Here is a 19,781-nt window from a genome sequence, read left to right on the forward strand (position 1 = left end):
CAAACTGAAATTGTAAATTATTATTTATAATTATTAATTATTGAAATTATTTTTTTATGCTCCTGAATGATCGGGGGTATATTGTTTTTTTGGCTGTCTGTCTGTCAGTCAGTCAGTCATTCATTCATTCATTGCTTCGCCGTGTGTCCCAAAACTTAAACCTTGGTCATAACTTTTGCAATATTTAAGATAGTAACTTGATATTTGGCATGCATGTGTATCTTATGGAGCTGCACATTTTGAGTGGTGAAAGGTCAAGGTCATCTTTCAAGGTCAAATGTCAAATATATGACTTCAAAGTGGCGCAATAGGGGGCATTGTGTTTCAGACAAACACATCTCTTGTTTTAGAAATTAATGTCTTATGATTACTATTTCTCAATTTGATTTCAAAAACATCTAACAAAGTATGCAACTATAATTTTTATGATTATGTTCTCCTTATTTGAATTATTATAAATAGTAATATTAAATTAGTTTAATCAGTTGACTATTCATGTAGATTGCTTTTTTTCCCACAATGGCCAGGAAAAGGCCTGATATGTGATTATTTGTTGATAAAAAAAATCCCAATCTGGTCCATTTTGTTGATAAAAACTCCAAAATTTGCCATTTTATTAATTTAAAAAAATCCCAATTTGACCAGACTCCTTTTCCCAAATTGGCTAGGCAAACCCCAGCCATGGCGTAGTGGGTATGGTGTCTGCCTAGCGATCAGAAGGTCATAGGTTCTATCCCCTCTGTGGGAGCGTTCTTTAGATCTCCCTCAAAATACCAAGTACTGGTTGTATCCAGGAAACAGACTCGAGGGCATTTAAATAAGCAATAGACTTTGGATGCAATACATAGCTTTAAACCAAACACATACCTTCAGAGTTTTAATGGGTCGCAGATGGAGGTGGACAGTCGCCTCAGTTCCCGCTACCTGACCCCCGTCAGCCCCGTTGAGGACTCTCAGACAGCCGCCAGCTTTGACGTGGATGAGATCCTAGGGGCTGAACACGAGTTCGACCCTGGGAACAGGCTCGAGGCCTCAGGCTTCAATGCTGATGATGCATCTGCTCTGGTAGGGTTTGATCTGTCCTTTACCAACTTATTGAAATATTATCTGCTCATTTAAATTTTATTTTCTTATGCAGTTGAACTTAAATGAATTCTTCTTCTGTTCAGATGATGATTTATCGTATTTGGCGTATTTTACAGTTGTACATTAAAGGAAGAGAAAGTATTTCAATTTTTGCTAATTCTTTTATCAAAATACAGACACATTATTGATTCATCAGTATATAGGATGTTACTTTTTTTATGCCCCCGGATCGAATGATTCGGGCTAATTTTTTTTTGCCTGTCTGTCATTGTATGTGTCTGTCACAAACTTTAACCTTGGTTTAACTTTTGCAATAACTTAAGCAATATTGAAGATAGCAACTTGATATTTGGCATGCATGTGTATCTCATGGAGCTGCACATTTTTAGTGATGAAAGGTCAAGGTCATCCTTCAAGGCCAAAGGTCAAATATATGGCTTTAAAGCGGCGCAGTAAAGGGCATTGTATTTCTGACAAACACATCTCTTGTTTTCACATGATTTTGATATATATTATTTTTAGCTCATCTATTTTTTGAAAAAAAATTATGAGCTATTGTCATCACCTTGGCGTCGGCGTCGGCGTCCGGTTAAGTTTTGCGTTTAGGTCCACTTTTCTCAGAAAGTATCAATGCTATTGCATTCAAACTTGGTACACTTACTTACTATCATGAGGGGACTGGGCAGGCAAAGTTAGATAACTCTAGCGTGCATTTTGACTGAATTATGTGCCCTTTTTATACTTAGAAAATTGAAAATTTTGGTTAAGTTTTGTGTTAAGGTCCATTTTATTCCTTAAGTATCAAAGCTATTGCTTTCATACTTGCAACACTTACTAACTACCGTAAGGGGACTGTGCAGGCAAAGTTATGTAACTCTGACTGGCATTTGGACGGAATTATGGGCCCTTTATACTTAGAAAATTGAAAGTTTGGTTAAGTTTTGTGTTTTGGTCCACTTTACCCCTAAAGTATCATAGATATTGCTATCATACTTGGAACACTCGCAAACTATCATAAGGGTACAGTAAAAGGACAAGTTGCATAACTCTGGATGTCATTTTTACGGAATTATGGCCCTTTTTTGACCCTCACACTATACCCCCCCCACCCCCTCCCCAATTTTATTTTAAACGGTTAAAAAACAAAACTATTTATTTTGATTATTTTATGTTTGAAATACCGTCCAACCATCGCACCCAAGAATCCCCCCCCCCCCCACCCCCCTCCCCCCACCCGAATCCCCCCCCCCCCTATTTTTTTTTATTTTTTTTTTAAGATCATCTCACAAATTACCACCACACCCTCACACTATACCCCCCCCCACCTCACCCCCCCCCCCCCCCATTTTTAACCAGGTTTTCCGAAGGAAAAAACTGGTTATTAGATTGGCGAATGCGGGCGGGCTGGCTGGCTGGCGGGCTGGCTGGCTGGCTGGCGGGCTGGCGGAATAAGCTTGTCCGGGCCATAACTATGTTGTTCATTGTCAGAATTTAAAATCATTTGGCACATTTGTTCATCATCATTGGACGGTGTGTCGCGCGAAATAATTACGTCGATATCTCCAAGATCAAGGTCACACTTTGAGTTCAAAGGTCAAAAATGGCCATAAATGAGCTTGTCCGAGCCATAACTATGTCGTTCATCGTCAGATTTTAAAATCATTTGGCACATTTGTTCACCATCATTGGACGGTGTGTCGCGCGAAATAATTACGTCGATATCTCCAAGGTCAAGGTCACACTTTGAGTTCAAAGGTCAAAAATGGCCATAAATGAGCTTGTCCTGGCCATAACTATGTCATTCATTGTGAGATTTTAAAATCATTTGGCACATTTGTTCACCATCATGGGACGGTGTGTCCCACGAAAGAATCACGTCAATATCTCCAATGTCAAGGTCGCCACGACTAAAAATAGATTTAAAAAAAAAAAAAAAAACTTACAAAGGGGGTTAATTTTTTTTGGTCATTTCAAAAGTTCAGTTTGAGTTTTCTCCCTTTATCAGATTTTTTTTTCACAATGAAAACCTGGTTTTGTGACAATTTTGTCCCTTGTTTTTTATGAAACGGTTAAAAAACACAAATATTTATTTTTATTATTTTATGTTTGAAATACCGTCCAACCATCGCACCCAAGAATCCCCCCCCCCCACCCCCCCCCACCCCCCCCCCCCCCGCCGATTTTTTTTTTTCCTTTTTTTCGCATTTTTGGAAGAAAATGTAATAAATGTCCACACCCCCACACAATGCACCGCTCTTCACTCCACCCCTCCCTCCTTTGTGATTGAAAATGAGAGTCCCTTCACCTTTAAAAAGAAAATAGATGAGCGGTCTGCACCCGCAAGGCGGTGCTCTTGTTTAAATAATTGCAACTTAATAAAGATTATGGTTTTAGAAAAAAATTCTCATCAGATAATTTTGCAAATAAGAAGTCTGAATAGCTTTGTATCAATGTATAACTAGATCTCAACTTTTTAAATTTAAATGTGAAGTATAAAACTGCATGTAATACATACTAAAGGTCAGTTTATTATACCATATATGATCCCAAGATACTTCAATTCCTGTAACAGGGTCTCAAGGTCACCCAAGGGTCGAATCCATTCGCCCAGAAGTCCAGCTCATTTGGCTCCTTTGGTCTCGGGTTGGGGCAGGGCCTGGAGGAGGGGTCCCTGGGAAGGGATGACTCCGCCTTTAGTGTGGAGATGATGGGATCCTTTCCCCGCGAGGACAGGTCTGCTCACGGTGAGGGTAAAGGTCACTGTAAAATAAGTTCATACATTCTTAGTGAGATAGGTATTCGATATTTCAACAAGATTCATTTAATATGAAGGTGATTGCAAATTGTCTTTATATTCAGTTCTCATTACCATTTTCATCATACTTTTTATGATGAAATCAGAACGTCAAAAAAGGCCCATGTTGTTGTTATTTTGTCTAAGTTATCTCTATAAAATGAACAGGATGATAAAAAGTGCACACAAATCTTGACCCGTGCGTTATGACACACTCTTTATAAATTTGAATGGAGTGTGTTCATTTCAAGCTTGCGATCAATTTTGAAAAATGAGTTGCGTCTTAAATGATGCAATAGCGAACAACTTCAGTGCCTTCAGCGCTTTGATTTTTTTATTTCTTTTTGAAAAAAAATTCTCACACATTTCTTTTATCAGAAGTTGACTGGAGCCTCTTGCAGCCAGGCAGATCCAGTTCAGGCATTCTGGGCAGCCAGGAGGTGGACAGAATGGCACTGGGAAACAGAACTGCTGCATCTGGGAGTCCTGACAGGTATGTACAAGTCTCACGTAACTCTTCTCACTCAGAAGCAAAGTTAAAATGGCTGAGTTACTCGCAGTCAGTTCCGGTTTTATGCTGTTTGCTGCTCATCAGTATCTTGGGGTTGGAAATGAAGACATTATAACTTGAATCTGGTAAGAAAGGGCTTAAATTTAATTTGGTTTTCTAAAGGACTACACATTCGTCAAAGTGTATATCTGAGTGCTAAAAGGTTAACAACTCTGTGAGTTAATAAAAACATTCAAACATGAAAATGTTGTCACTCTGTATTTAAGTGACAATCTTGATGAATATTGGTGACATTAATTGTATATTTGCATGTACTTTAATGTACCATGGCATTTCCATCTTGCCTGTAGTTTTGAATTCAAAATTATTATTTGACCTACATTAATTTCTTTGTATTTCCTTAATTAACTTGATTTTCTAATTTGATCATTTTTAAATGCAAGTTTCTAGCAGTGATTTGTTCCTTGGGTTGCATGAAAACTGTAAACAATTTCAGGAGCAGTGATGGCCCATTCCGTCAGTCACAGCTGTTATCTCGGCCCAACATGGGCGCCTACCCGTCTACGAGTTACACTGCTCCATCCCTCCCCACGACCTCTAGGGCACCCTCAACAGGGCATGTGGCTAGTCAACACTCCAGTATGAATACTTCTGAGAGAGGGGGCAGGACTAGTGGAAGTAGTGAGACATCGGGTCCAGAGTTGAAGAAGAGCCAGGAAAATGGTATTGCTTGTTTATTGCATATATTATTTGTCAACCTATTCAACAGTATTTCATTCATATTCCAGAAGTCACTTAAACTATGAATTTTTTGCATGTAAACTGGTGTACACATATTTGTTATTAAGTGCACTTACTTATTATGCCAGTAATTGAAAACTTCCTAACTTGAATTAGAGGCAGAGACCTGATACGCTACAGAAATGATTTTATAACAAATGCCCCTGAATATAACGTAGCCAAGCTGGCAATTCGAACTGTGATCCCTGCATTTTAATTCAGCAGCTTACACATGGAACAACATGGAAGTAAAAGTTTAGGTAATAATGTCTGAAATGTATATATTGCAAAGTGTTGAATTTAGAGTTTGCACTCATTGATTTGTTGCTCTTGTTGTGAGATAATTCTTTGCTGTTGTATATACATTTTATAAATATTTACTTTCTTGTCCATTTGTCAAAAAGCTATTTGCAACTAGTCAGTGATGCAAGTATATACCTGATAGCCAAAAAAAGTCCTGCGTTTATGGTTCTGGACAACACCAGTTCTTTTTATTTCCCAAGATTACAGCCTCTTACAGGCTGCTTCCCAATGGCAAAAAGTAACATTTTTTCCTAAAAATCTGACCAAAATTTCCTCAAAAAGATGCAGACCGTTCCCAATAAACTTAATAATCAGTGGGTTTTTTGTAGTTAATTATACAGGGATATGATTCTGTAACACTTTATTACATAACTTTTAAAATGCAATTAAACATTCACTTATAAACAATTGGAATACTGTTAGTTCTAATCATATCAATAATGTTTCATTTTCCCTATGGCTTGGTTTATTCCGATATGTTTCCCAATCCAGAAGGTACAGGCTGTAAGATATGAAGCCAAAAAAAATCATTGAACCCTGACAATTCAGATTTCACATACCCTTCTTTTGTTTACTGTACTGTGATTTATAGGTACAAACGATACTATTTCTAACCCTATTCTCAGTCATTCTATATCTATTTTATATTTGCAGCTGAATTTGCTGTGACCCCAAGAGTTACAGTTTCCCAGACATCAAGTATTGCTGCCCGCTCAGATGATGTGTTCAAGAAGCCAACCATGCCCCCACCTAAGGCCGCAAACTTCTCAAAATCTGTGGGTAGGTAATTAAGGTTGCAATAAACAAGCTTAATTGAGTTCACTGAGGGAAATGTACCACACATACCGGTATAACCTATAATGAAATACTCCCAAATATGCATTCAGACATTTTAATCCATTCAATTATTTATTCTGTCTTCATTTGTTTTAAGATCAAAGTAGCTGTTAATAATATTGGCATTTAAATATTTGTTGACATTTCTCAACTCCCACTTGATAATTATGGTCCTGTTTAAGGAACATCTAAGTTTGTTATTGGTATGTTTGAGAAGAATATAATTTAGATATTTAGATATTTTAAGTAACTTGTGCATATGGATGATATTTTATAAGCATATCAGCAGAGTTGCATTCACACATTGTTATCATTTTTTTGAAAACATGGCAGTCTAAACCTGGACAACTCTTTCTTACTAGACTTAATTTTGGTCTAAAAGAGACTCCTTTTACCGCTTACCACTATACATATTTTCACGCTTTTATAGTCCCTCAGGAAGTTAAATTTAATTACAGTAGAATTGCAATAACTCGAGCTGGCGATCTATCGAAAACTTGCGATTATTCGAGCATTAAAGGAAGTCCCTAACATTTTCCTTTAATTTCCATATAAAAATAGCCACAATAATTCAAACATGCGATTTTTGATAACTCAAGGACGTGTGCTGGTCCCTGAAAGGCATTTCACACATGATTAACTGGCAATTATTCGAAGACACTTTCTCGTCTGGTTGGTGATAAAAATATTTGAGTTGTGAAAACAGCGCAATCAAGCAGACAAAGAACGCTTGATTAGGTGTGAAGTTAGATGCAGTTTGAGAAACACTGCGAATTGTCATCCTTGAGATGCAGATGAAAGCTTCACAGTTTTAATGATAGTTAAAAAATTACCTGCAATCGATAATTATGGTAAACTTTATGGTATAAAAGAGAGCGTAGCAGATAATACAACGGATTCTCTTAACTGTATTCCTTCTTGTCAATTGCGCTGCATCATGGCAACACAAAAAGAAAATAGTTATGAATTGTCAAACTCCTGAGCTTGTGTGCTATTTTAAATATGCTACATGTGCATTGAATATTGTTTGAATATTTTTGATTATTTTATTTGTTATGTGTGTATGTTGATTAAATTAAATGAATAAACGATCATTCTTATTGTTTAGTTTGATATACTGTAACCTTAAGCAATTTTTACAAGCCTTTTCTTTTCCAAGCACCGTTTTACTTGCAAATAAAGCGTTTGCGGTCAGAAGATGAGCATCACCAACCGAAACAGTGAAAATAAAAAATACCATGGATAACTGGAAACCTGCGATTACTCTAGCGTCAAGTTCAATCCCGTGCTATCTAGAATTATCGCAGTTTTACTGTAAATACTTTTGTTACTAAATTCAAGTTGTAAAGGTTTAATTTCCAACTCTTAGATACTGATGAGCAGCAAACAGCATAAAACCTGAACATACTGCAAGTTACTCGCAGGCTGTTCTGCATTTTTTGCTGTTTGCACATAGCTTTTTTTCCCTTTGCTTCTGAGTGGGAAAGGGTTAAATGAAAACATCTATAAAACCATAGTGTCAACCCCCAAAGTCTACACAGGCGTATCAGGAGTGTTTCATTTGCTTTGCACTTTACGCACATTCATAGAGCCTGCTTTCCCTGAGCATGGCTGCATTATTGCACAGTGTACAAGTGAAATATATGACAATAAAACTGCATCAATCTCTGCAGTGCGACCCAAATCTGCGCAGTCCAAGAGTTCGAACGTCAGCAAGAGCACCGACAGTGCAACCAGTGTGAAGTCCAGCGCCTCAAGCTACGTGGACCTCGAGTACCGCATGTCACTCAGCGAACAAGCCTGCGCTCAGAGGGAGGGCTTGCGGCGTGTGCCCAGCTTTGGGGGAACTAGTGAGATGGACCTCACAATCAACGATGAGGAATTCTTTGGTGTCAGTAAGTGAACTAGTTTTTCTTTGCAAATCTCAAAGGGAAGAAAGCCTTTGTACCATTGATGCTGATTTGCCTTTTATTCTTACCATCAATGATGAGGAGTTATTCGGTAAGTGCAACTGTTTGTCTATTGAAATCTCAAAGAAAAGAAAGGCATTGTATCATTGATGCTGATTTGCCTTTTATTCTTATCATCAATGATGAGGATTTATTCGGTAAGTGCAATAGTTTGTCTATTGAAATCCCAAAAGAGAAGACAGCCTTTGTATGATTGATGCTGATTTGCCTTTTTATGCTCCCCGAAAATTTTCGGGGAGCATATTGTTGCCAGTTTGGGGTTCCTTCCTTACTTCCGTACTTCCTTCCTTCCGTCACACTTTTGTTACCGTTTCTCATAGCACCTTCAATACTTTACCGATCTCTTTCATATTTGGCATGTAGGTACCTTGCATGGACCTCTACCTTTTGATGAGGTTTGAGGTCACTGGGGTCAAGGTCACGGAGGCTAATAATAGATTTTTTTAGGTGGTTATTAACACAAAGCTCATCATCTGGGAGCATCCATCAGTTTCACTGATATTCTTGTATTCTTTCCATCAAAAATGAGGAGTTATTCAGTATCAGTAAGTTTGATAGTTTGTCTATTGAAATTAGCCACGTTGTGGGAAAACTGGGCTTTATGTTTGTGTATAAAGTGTCTTCCGAGATTAGCCTGTGCTGTCCGCGCAAGCTTATCATGGACGTCACTTTCCGCATAAACAGGATTTGTGTTTAAAATAGACTCTTCAACAAAAATATATAAAAGTGGAAAGTGTTGTCCCTGATTAGCCTGTGCAGACTGCTTAGGCTAATCTTGGACAACACTTTACTCACATGTATTAAGCCCAGTTTTCCCAGATTAAGGTCCAAGTATCATAGAGAAGAAAGCCTTTGAATCATTTACAGGGCTTTTTTTCCTGACTTTGTGAAGCGGCCCTGGCCCCCTTATTTTGTGAAAAAATGAGTCGCGAACTTTTCAAAATTGTGAAAAAATGAGTTGCAATCTTTTCAAAATTGTGACAAATTGAGTCGCGAAACTTTTCAAAATTGTGAAAAATTGAGTCGCGAACTTCTTAAAATTGTGAAAAACCGAGTCGTGAAATTATTAAAATTGTGAAAAATGGCCCATTTTGTAAAAATTCACGGCCATGTTAGGTTTGTGAATTGTCCTTTTCAAAATTGTGAAATGTCCTTCCACGGCCACTCATAAAGAAGGAAAAAAAGCCCTGATTTATGATAATTTGCTCTTTTTGCCCTTAAAATTGACAATTATTATGTGAGCAATTGTAAGAAGAGATGTATTGGGAATGACCGTCAACGTTGAAACTAATATTGAGATTGCGCGCTCTTAATAAAATGCAAAATGAACAATGATGATCGGTTGATTGACTTCACAAACAGATATTGGCCTTAAATGAATTATTATTCAGGAAGCAGTTGAAATTTGTTTTCTTTCAATAACTCTGTATATTTCAAGAATGTTCTCGTTTAAATCTGCTGTCATGCATGTTTAGTTATAAGTGGTTCAAACATATTAATTTTCAATAAGTTGCCAAGTTCCGTGGATTAGAGTATGTAATTATATTTACAGACTATTGATTGTAACTCTTTAACCTCTCAGGCATTTAGCTTGATTGACCCGTGTGTACATGTAAGTGAATACCCATTATTTATGTACATTAATGTACTTGTATTTATAAAAAAAATCATCTAGAATTTACAAAGAAACATAGACTACAAAAACCAACTGTTGAATGAGTGTACTACACAATGAGTTGCTAATATGTTCTAAATAATGCGCAGGCTATGTTGTAATATACAATGTATTCCAGATATGTTCTAGATGATGCACAGACTATGTAGTAATACACAATGTATTGCTGATATGTTCTAGATGATGCACAGGCTATGTAGTAATACACAATGTATTTGTGATATGTTCTAGATGATGCACAGGCTATGTAGTAATACACAATGTATTTGTGATATGTTCTAGATGATGCGCAGGCTATGTAGTAATACACAATGTATTTGTGATATGTTCTAGATGATGCGCAGGCTATGTAGTAATACACAATGTATTTGTGATATGTTCTAGATGATGCACAGGCTATGTAGTAATGCACAATGTATTTGTGATATGTTCTAGATGATGCACAGGCTATGTAGTAATACACAATGTATTTCTGATATGTTCTAGATGATGCACAGGCTATGTTGTAATATACAATGTATTTCTGATATGTTCTAGATGATGCACAGGCTATGTTGTTATATACAATGTATTTCTGATATGTTCTAGATGATGCGCAGGCTATGTTGTAATATACAATGTATTTCTGATATGTTCTAGATGATGTGCAGGCTATGTTGTAATATACAATGTATTTCTGATATGTTCTAGATGATGCACAGGCTATGTTGTAATACACCATGTATTTGTGATATGTTCTAGATGATGCACAGGCTATGTTGTAATATACAATGTATTTCTGATATGTTCTAGATGATGCACAGGCTATGTTTTAATATACAATGTATTTCTGATATGTTCTAGATGATGCACAGGCTATGTTGTAATACACCATGTATTTGTGATATGTTCTAGATGATGCACAGGCTATGTTGTAATATACAATGTATTTCTGATATGTTCTAGATGATGCACAGGCTATGTTGTAATATACAATGTATTTGTGATATGTTCTAGATGATGCACAGGCTATGTTGTAATATACAATGTATTTCTGATATGTTCTAAATGATGCACAGGCTATGTAGTAATACACAATGTATTGCTGATATGTTCTAGATGATGCACAGGCTATGTAGTAATATACAATGTATTGCTGATATGTTCTAGATGATGCACAGGCTATGTTGTTATATACAATGTATTTCTGATATGTTCTAGATGATGCACAGGCTATGTTGTAATATACAAAGTATTTGTGATATGTTCTAGATGATGCGCAGGCTATGTAGTAATACACAATGTATTTGTGATATGTTCTAGATGATGCACAGGCTATGTTGTAATATACAATGTATTGCTGATATGTTCTAGATGATGCACAGGCTATGTTGTAATATACAATGTATTTGTGGTATGTTCTAGATGATGCACAGGCTATGTTAGATGCAGATGAGGTGGAGTTTGAGGAGGAGCACGTTATTAGACAGGTAAGCATGTGAACTTGTTATCTTCATAGAAATCAAGTGGATGCTGATTTGGTTTGAACACACAATTAATTGTAACCCCAAAAAATCTTCAATACTGTTGGGTAAAAAGCATAAAATGTATATAATAAAATAGCAAACAATAGAGTTATGCCCATGTGTAAGTAAAGAAATGCAAAAATTGCCCTTTGGGTCATAAAAGCTCCATATTTTAGTCCACTTTGTAATATTGATCAAACCATTGATTTCTTATTTGTTAGAAGATCTTAGCTTTCTTGAAAATGTGTTCTTGGCACTTATTGACCATACTTTTGAGATTTTATTGGCAAATTATATCAATCAAATATCTGGACAGACAATCATACAAAAACATGTGTACTGGTATCAATGTTTCCCTTTACAATGCATGGTAATATATAAACCTTCATGTGACTGCTAGCTCAGTAGTGAGTAACCTGCAGGCTGTTCAGGTTGTCTGTTGTTTGCTGTTTATCAGTTTCATAGGGTAGGAAATGAGGTCTTTAAAACTTGAATTTTAAAAGAAAAGTCTTCAATTTCTTTGGATTTCTAATGCGCTACAAACAAGTCAAAATGTGGATCTGAGAAGTAAAAGGTTGAACACAGTAACATATCATAAAAAACCAATTCTATCATGAATTCTAACATTCATTCCAGGACGATGCCATGAAGGACACAGGTTCCCCGAATGATTCGTGGGCGTACCACAGTGTGATGTCCGTGGCGCGCCCTTCCTGGATGGAGGGTCCGGGAGACGAGGGGGCTGTGTGCGTCCGTATCTCTGTAGGCAGCTACATGAGGGGCCGAACTGAGGCCCTGGGGTCACTCAGTGGGGACGGCAACGAACCAAGGGTATGTATGCAGACAACTTGCAATGTTTTTAATGCAATTAGCTTGTAAATGTGTTTGATGCCATGGTATGGAGACATCTTACAATGTTTTTAATGCATTTAGCTGGTATATTTTCATTAAAAACATGGAAAATCGAAATGTAGAACAAATTTGTGTATTTTAAGGCAGTTTCAAGCTCATATGAAGGTCTTTCTGAGGTAAACTGCAACATTTATGAACACCCATACCAGATTTGTCAAATTCACTTTAAAAAAAGTTATTGCCGTCACAAAATCTAGTTCCATAATTCAATTTGGATAATTTGGTCATTTAGAGATAGGTATAACCCATTTAAGCGCACATCTCCATTTTTTCTTTGACAACCATGCCATCATGGATGTAGCCTCGACACCAGTGAAAAATATGAAAAATAATGGTAAACAAAATAAAATTACCCAAAAGTCCCATTGATTTTGTATTCGTTAATAGGTGAACTAATAAGAAACTGACCTTTTTTGTTATAGGTAATGCATATACAAAAAATTTATATTGACATCATGTTACGGCGGTAACTGAAACTATTAAACTTTTTTCTTTGTAAACATGATAAGTGACTCATTTATTTGATTTTTAATTTGAGGTGTAAAGTGTAGCTTAAGTTCTGATTGAATGTGTTAAGAGCCAAATGGTGCTGTTGTTGAGACACTTTATAGAGTATTTTTATAAATCTACCATTTACAGAATTAAACATTATATTCTCCTTCCTTTGGACCTAAATTAATTCAGAATGCACTAATTTCTGAGAAACCCATAATAATGTGTTAACATTCACCAAATTTGTATCCCCGGCCAAAGGCGGAGGGATATAGAATTGGCGTTGTCCGTCTATCTGTCACAAATGTTTTAAGGGCTATCTCAGAAAGATTTCAACGTGGGTTCATGTATATCAATTAGAAGTGCCATGCACAAGAATCATAACCCTACAATTTCTTTAATACAGAGTTATTGCCCTTTGTAACTTTTAGTAATTAAGCTATCAATAAACAAAATGTATTTGGCACAGGATATCAATTCAACAAATTGGCTTGTAAGACTAATTTTGGGCAAATGAATCAATACTTTCAAGGATTTTATTGGAGGCCTATGGGTTTATTGAACAAAGAATCTTGTTGTGTAGAACGATTAATTTATTGCTTTAAGAATCACTTTCAAGATTTTAATGTTTCCCCTGAAAGCAGTTTTGCTTGTTTGTGCTTTTTTGTAAAGAGAAGAACAATCAAGTGATAAGCTGGGAATATGCATTAAAGAATATGATAATGTATTTTGATACACAGTTGAAGTATGCACAAAAAAACAAAAAACAAACTGCCACGCCACTTTATGCACATGCATTAACCCCAATTTCCCAAACTGCCACGCCACTTTATGCACATGCATTAACCCCTATTTCCCAAACTGCCACGCCACTTTATGCACATGCATTAACCCCTATTTCCCAGACTGCCACGCCACTTTATGCACATGCATTAACCCCTATTTCCCAGACTGCCACGCCACTTTATGCACATGCATTAACCCCTATTTCCCAGACTGCCACGCCACTTTATGCACATGCATTAACCCCTATTTCCCAAACTGCCACGCCACTTTATGCACACGCATTAACCCCTATTTCCCAAACTGCCACGCCACTTTATGCACATGCATTAACCCCTATTTCCCAAAGACACGCCACTTTATGCACATGCATTAACCCCTATTTCCCAAACTGCCACGCCACTTTATGCACATGCATTAACCCCTATTTCCCAAACTGCCACACCACTTTATGCACATGCATTAACCCCTATTTCCCAAACTGCCACGCCACTTTATGCACATGCATTAACCCCTATTTCCCAAACTGCCACGCCACTTTATGCACATGCATTAACCCCTATTTCCCAAACCACGCCACTTTATGCACATGCATTAACCCCTATTTCCCAGACTGCCACGCCACTTTATGCACATGCATTAACCCCTATTTCCTAAACTGCCACGCCACTTTTTGCACATGCATTAACCCCTATTTCCCAAACTGCCACACCACTTTATGCACATGCATTAACCCCTATTTCCCAAACTGCCACGCCACTTTATGCACATGCATTAACCCCTATTTCCCAGAATGCGGCTCATTTACATGTAAGATCACTGCTAGTTGTCAGCCTTAGTTCCATATTAAGGTTGTGTATTTACATGTTTGTTAAATTTCAATTTGCAGCCTGAGTTTGGTATGAAGATTGCTAGTCCCCCATCCTGCAAGGAGCCCCCAGGTCGACTGATTGAGGAAGAGGACTCTGTGTTCGAGTCCACAAGGACGTCTGGTGTTGGGGAATATGGAATTGGTTAGGCAATATTAACTCTTTCAGTGCTGGAACCGAATTTTGAAGGCATTTGCAAACAGTTTGGATCCAGATGAGACGCCACAGAACGTGGCGTCTCATCAGGATTCACGTGTTTGCTATTCTAATAGTATTCTTTGAAAAAAATGGAAGAAAATGTTAATTTTAGAAATTCAGCAGATGACATTTTAGCAGACGACAAATTTCCCAGCATGCAAATGGTTAACTTATGTAAGTCTTTTGGTCTCTTGATTCTTAGTTCCACTGTTAGGCAGTTCCACTGTTAGGCAATCAGTAGTAACTTATGTTAGTCTTTTGGTCTCTTGATTCTTAGTTCCACTGTTTGTCAATCAGTAATAACTTATGTTAGTCTTTTGATCTCTTGATTCTTACACTGCAGTGCTCAAGCTAGGATTGGAAAAGGACAGTTGGCGGGCCATTTTGTCAAAAGGGCACTTTTGACACGCAGTATTTTGTCAAATGGGCTCTTTCGAGCACGCAGGCTTATTTGGAATGCTCCCTGTTGCATATTTAATTGACCAGATTGACGAAAAAAAGAAAAGAAGAAAAATTCTAAAATACTGAGTGTTTTTTAAATTATTAGATTATATTGATTAAAATATCACGACTGGTATATTACATTACTTGAAAAAAGTTCTTATTTTCAGTATATGTGGTAATAAAAGTTTGCGATGTGAAATTGAAAGTACATCGTGAAACTGTAAATAAAACGCAAGTAGATTGATCATTTTATATATAAAATATATACAATTCACTACGCATGCACAATTTGCATTCCTGGGTTTACCATGTGATGATGATGATCAATCTACTAGCGTCATTTATAGTTAAGTGGTAGTTACCTGGTAGACATACCCAGTAAAATTTATCACCAAATATACTGAAAATATGAAAACTTAACAACTTTTAAAGTAATATACCAGTCGTGATATTTAAAATAATATAAACTAATAATTGTAAAAAAACGGTATATTAGACCTTTTTTTTTGTCAATCTGGTTGACTGTCCCTTTAATTTTGATGTTATTACCATAATTAAGCAAAGCATTTGTGATAGCATCAAACTTAAATAACTTGAGTAAACTTCAAATTGGTTGCGTTTTCAATACGTATAATAATTAATTTATTTGCGTTTTTAAACATTTTAATTGGGTGACATACGCAGCTTATCTAGAGCACTGCTATGTCCAATAATTATAAAACATGCTTCAGCACAGTTGAGTTCATTAGCTTTAATTGACTTAACTAAGAGAATAAGAGCTTTATAAACCATGTTGTTGTTTTTTTAAAGATTGTTAGTTCACCTCTTGAAAAAGAGATTTTGGCGGTAAATGCTTCGTTTTGGGCAGTTTGGTTAGTTGCATTCATATTGATGTATCAGAATGATTCTTAGCTGTCACTCAATATGGAAGTTGTTTGCTTTTATCATAAACGTTATATGCTTTAGCAACATAAAAAGTAAATAATCTCTTTGACTGCACAAGTAACTTACATATATGTGACTAGTGCTACACGTTTGTTGTTAGCCTGTGTGTTAACTGTAAAGAAATACATGAGCCGTGTTCTGAGAAAACAGGGCTTAATGCATGTGCGTAAAGTGTCATCCCAGATTAGTCTGTGCAGTCTGCACAGGCTAATCAGGGATCACACTTTCCGCTTTTATGGTACATGTATTTTTAGTTTCAAGGAAGTCCCTCCTTACCAAAAATCAAGATAAGTTGGAAAGTGTCGTCCCTGATTAGCCTGTGCGGACTGCACAGGCTAATCTGGGATGACACTTTACGCACATGCATTATGCCCAGTTTTCTCAAAACGCGACTCATATGTTTTTTCCAGCTACCCCGATAAAGGCTGCCAGTACCGATGTACAAGATCAGACACTGACCATGGACTCATTGACCGCTGAGTCTCCTAAGGCCCTTGATTTTACCCTGTCCGCTACACTGCTGGGATTCAAACCTAATCTGAATCCAGGGTCAACTGCGAATGCCAGTGAGTGTATTGTATTTGTTAAGCATTAATTTACGTATATTTTTTACAATATCACATCAGACAGTGTAAAAGTGAACTTTTGAAACTAAAAAGTGACTGTAGTATTTTATTCATAGTATTATGTCAATTGTAGTATTATATGTATAATGTTTAAACATACAATTGTATTATCAATATGTGATAATAATGCTTATCATTTTATTTTCAAAGTCTTACATATAGTTAAGGGGTTTGTTCTGAAACAAAGAAAAAATGGAATGTAATAAACAAATTCTCACACACTATTTTCAGCCAAACTTAGCATGGGTGAGCTGAGTATGATGTTGAATAACACAGGGATCAGTATGAACAAGGTTGTAGGTCTGCATGGCTCCAAATCCTCCAAAACAAAATTGCCTGAAACTCATACAAATCAAGGAACAGAGAGTAAGTTGTCACCAATTGCAAAGAAATCACCGCCAAAATCTTCCCAGTTGCCCATAATGAAAGGTTCTAGCTTGAACAGAAGTTTTCCAAAGGTGGGAGATAGTGAATCTTCCATGCTGAAGAGCGAACGTCCGCGTAAAGGAAGCAGTTGTGATTCTAGATTTAAAAGTGGCTCAGTTGGGGATAGTGCACCAGAGGTTGATAGGCCTAGTGACGTTTCTTCTGCGGAAAAGACCCCTAAAAATACCTCCCCTCGTTTGTCCAATCAAAGTGAAAATGATCTTTGGTCATCGCCGAATTCGTCTAGCTATTGTGCCAACAATACGGGACTTTTTGACAGACTTGACGAGTTCAAGTTTTCCTCAAATTCCGGTGCTGCCCAGCAGCATCCCAATTTGAAAACGGTTGAAGACCGGGAGAAATCCCCACCCGCTGATGGTGAGGACAGACAGGCAAACATCTCAACAAACATTCTCATGTCCAAACTCAAACCCAAGTCAGTGGATGAAGAAAAGGCAACTAAAACGAACTTGGTAAATAGTGTGAATTCGAATCCAACAATAAAACAGATAAGTGATAGAAAGGTATCAAGTGATAGCACAGACCAGGGTAAGAATGGTAGCATGATAGATCATGGCTACATGCCCGGGCATCACATCCCCGATGGGACGGCGTACAGCCAGCGGTCAGACTATTCCCACATGGATCACAAGGGTCAGTCACGAGAGGATGTGGCCGGGGTTGACGATGTGGGACTCGCTGAGTCTCGGGGCTTTGACATGCTGGAGAAGAATAGGGGTCCCGGCAACATGAACACACTTACTGGTAAGGGGAAGGAGAAAAACGACAAGGCTTTCCAGAATGGTAAGCCTGTGGATACGCCAAGCCAAGCCAGTAACAGACTGCAGAATCTGCAGCCTACACAGAGCACCAGTCCATTGATACGCCCTTCAGCTGACGTTCGCAAAAGGTCCACTTCCAACAGCAATTGTGACACCATGGATGGCGGACGGGATTCTGTGGTGAAGACCATTCAGCGGCATGAAAGCTGGACACAAACATCGTTAGTACTCAGGCAAAGTATTGGTCTTCAACCAGAGCTATCTGATAATGATGCCAGGGGTGAAAAGTTTGACTCTAGTGGGTCAGGTTTACCTCCAAAGGTGCCATTATCAAGCTTTAAGCATAATCTCTTACCTCCGAGTGATGCTGAAACTCGTTCCAAACCAAGTTTGCTGACAAAGAAATCTTTGCTTGATACTGACTTTGCAAGGGAAAATCTTGGTAGGGAATACAGCCGTGAAGTTCTCGATAGAATTTACAGCGCTGATGCCCACGGTAGCTTCCAGTGTGTAGAGCAGACTCAACTCGATGACCATTTCATGGCCCTTCACAGTCGGGAGTCTTTAGAAACGGAGTGGAATACCATAAGAAGGGAGACCGTGGATACAACACGTAAGTTGTGGCTGAAACCCAGTAAAATTGATACAATGTGAAGAAATTCTGTGTTCTACAGTAAACTTGGCTCTAGAAAATTATGACCCTGGCGTGAGGGCCGGGGCAGGTTGCTGTGCCCTGCTGTCAAAGTTTAGCTGGAGCACTACATAACCTGTGTTTTTTTATCCCTTGCCAAAGGCGAAGGGATATAGTAATGGCTTTGTCCGTCAGTTTGTTTGTCCATTGGTCTGTCTGTCAAAAACTTTGGATGGCTATATCTCAGATACTAAACAAGATATTAACATGAAACTTCATGGGTGTATACATATCAATGAGAAGTGCTATGCACAAGAACTTTAACCCTACTCTTACCAAAACATGAGTTATTGCCCTTTGTTTTTGTATGATGTAGGCTTCAGGGCTATATCTCAGATACCATACACAATTTCAACATGTTACTTCATGGGTGTATTGATACCAATGAGGAGTATGGCCATGATTAAGAACCATAACCCTATACTTTCTTAAATTAGAGTCATAAATCTTTATTGTTTTTGTACAATTTAACTTTTCAATGCATTATCTCTGATAACAATACAATATTTCAACATGAAACTTCATGGGAGTTTGGAGATCAATGAAAAGATGTGCCATGCACAAGAACCATAACCCTACACTTTCTTAAATGAGAGTTATGAACCATATTTGATTCAACCAATCTGAAAGCAGTTCTGAAACGGAAGTTTTATTAGTACTCAGTAACTTGGAAAAATTCAATATTTGTCTCCAATTTTTTTCCAGCATTTTTAGAATTTGTCTTTCAAATTTGAATTGGACGTAAATGGCAACTATACCAATTTATACAATTATGTGATAAAATGGCAAATGGCAGCCTCTGCAGAACACTGAGTGCTGTTTACCTTTACCAGTAATCATGATATTTTTGCTCACATGCGTTAAAGGTTGGGATTTCCCTATTATTGTAGATAGATTTGCCTTTATTCCTGGTGTTGATTTCCCTTATGTTTATATTTTGATTTACATTATTTTCAGGTGGAGATTTTTCTTGTATCAGTGATATTCACATAGGGTTGGTACCCCCACCAACAGCTCAATCTACTCCATTTCCACCATCAATGGCCAAGTTAACAGATTTTTCTACCACAATTTCATCAAGTAAGTGTTGAGCATATGCATTGGTCATTTTGATCAGGCTTAAAAAAATACATCAGTATTTTTTGCCAAGTT

At 37.4% G+C, this 19,781-nt stretch overlaps 1 protein-coding gene across 19 annotated transcripts in view; it reads left to right on the plus strand.

Moving 5' to 3' along the window:
- The window catches only part of LOC127845662 (uncharacterized), a 110,478-nt gene that overhangs the window by 45,656 nt on the left and 45,041 nt on the right, over positions 1-19,781 (plus strand). For 18 of the 19 annotated variants that reach the window (XM_052376687.1, XM_052376689.1, XM_052376695.1 and 15 more), the window contains 12 exons: positions 874-1,065; positions 3,659-3,830; positions 4,259-4,373; positions 4,888-5,114; positions 6,129-6,254; positions 7,985-8,206; positions 11,361-11,425; positions 12,098-12,292; positions 14,538-14,661; positions 16,515-16,670; positions 16,962-18,551; positions 19,587-19,709. In XM_052376687.1, coding sequence (XP_052232647.1) covers positions 874-1,065; positions 3,659-3,830; positions 4,259-4,373; positions 4,888-5,114; positions 6,129-6,254; positions 7,985-8,206; positions 11,361-11,425; positions 12,098-12,292; positions 14,538-14,661; positions 16,515-16,670; positions 16,962-18,551; positions 19,587-19,709 — 3,307 coding nt within the window. The remainder of the gene's footprint in view (positions 1-873; positions 1,066-3,658; positions 3,831-4,258; positions 4,374-4,887; positions 5,115-6,128; positions 6,255-7,984; positions 8,207-11,360; positions 11,426-12,097; positions 12,293-14,537; positions 14,662-16,514; positions 16,671-16,961; positions 18,552-19,586; positions 19,710-19,781) is intronic. The other variant, XM_052376688.1, reaches the window with a different exon arrangement.

This window comes from Dreissena polymorpha, chromosome 9 (assembly GCF_020536995.1).
Source record: "Dreissena polymorpha isolate Duluth1 chromosome 9, UMN_Dpol_1.0, whole genome shotgun sequence".
NCBI lineage: Eukaryota > Metazoa > Mollusca > Bivalvia > Myida > Dreissenidae > Dreissena > Dreissena polymorpha.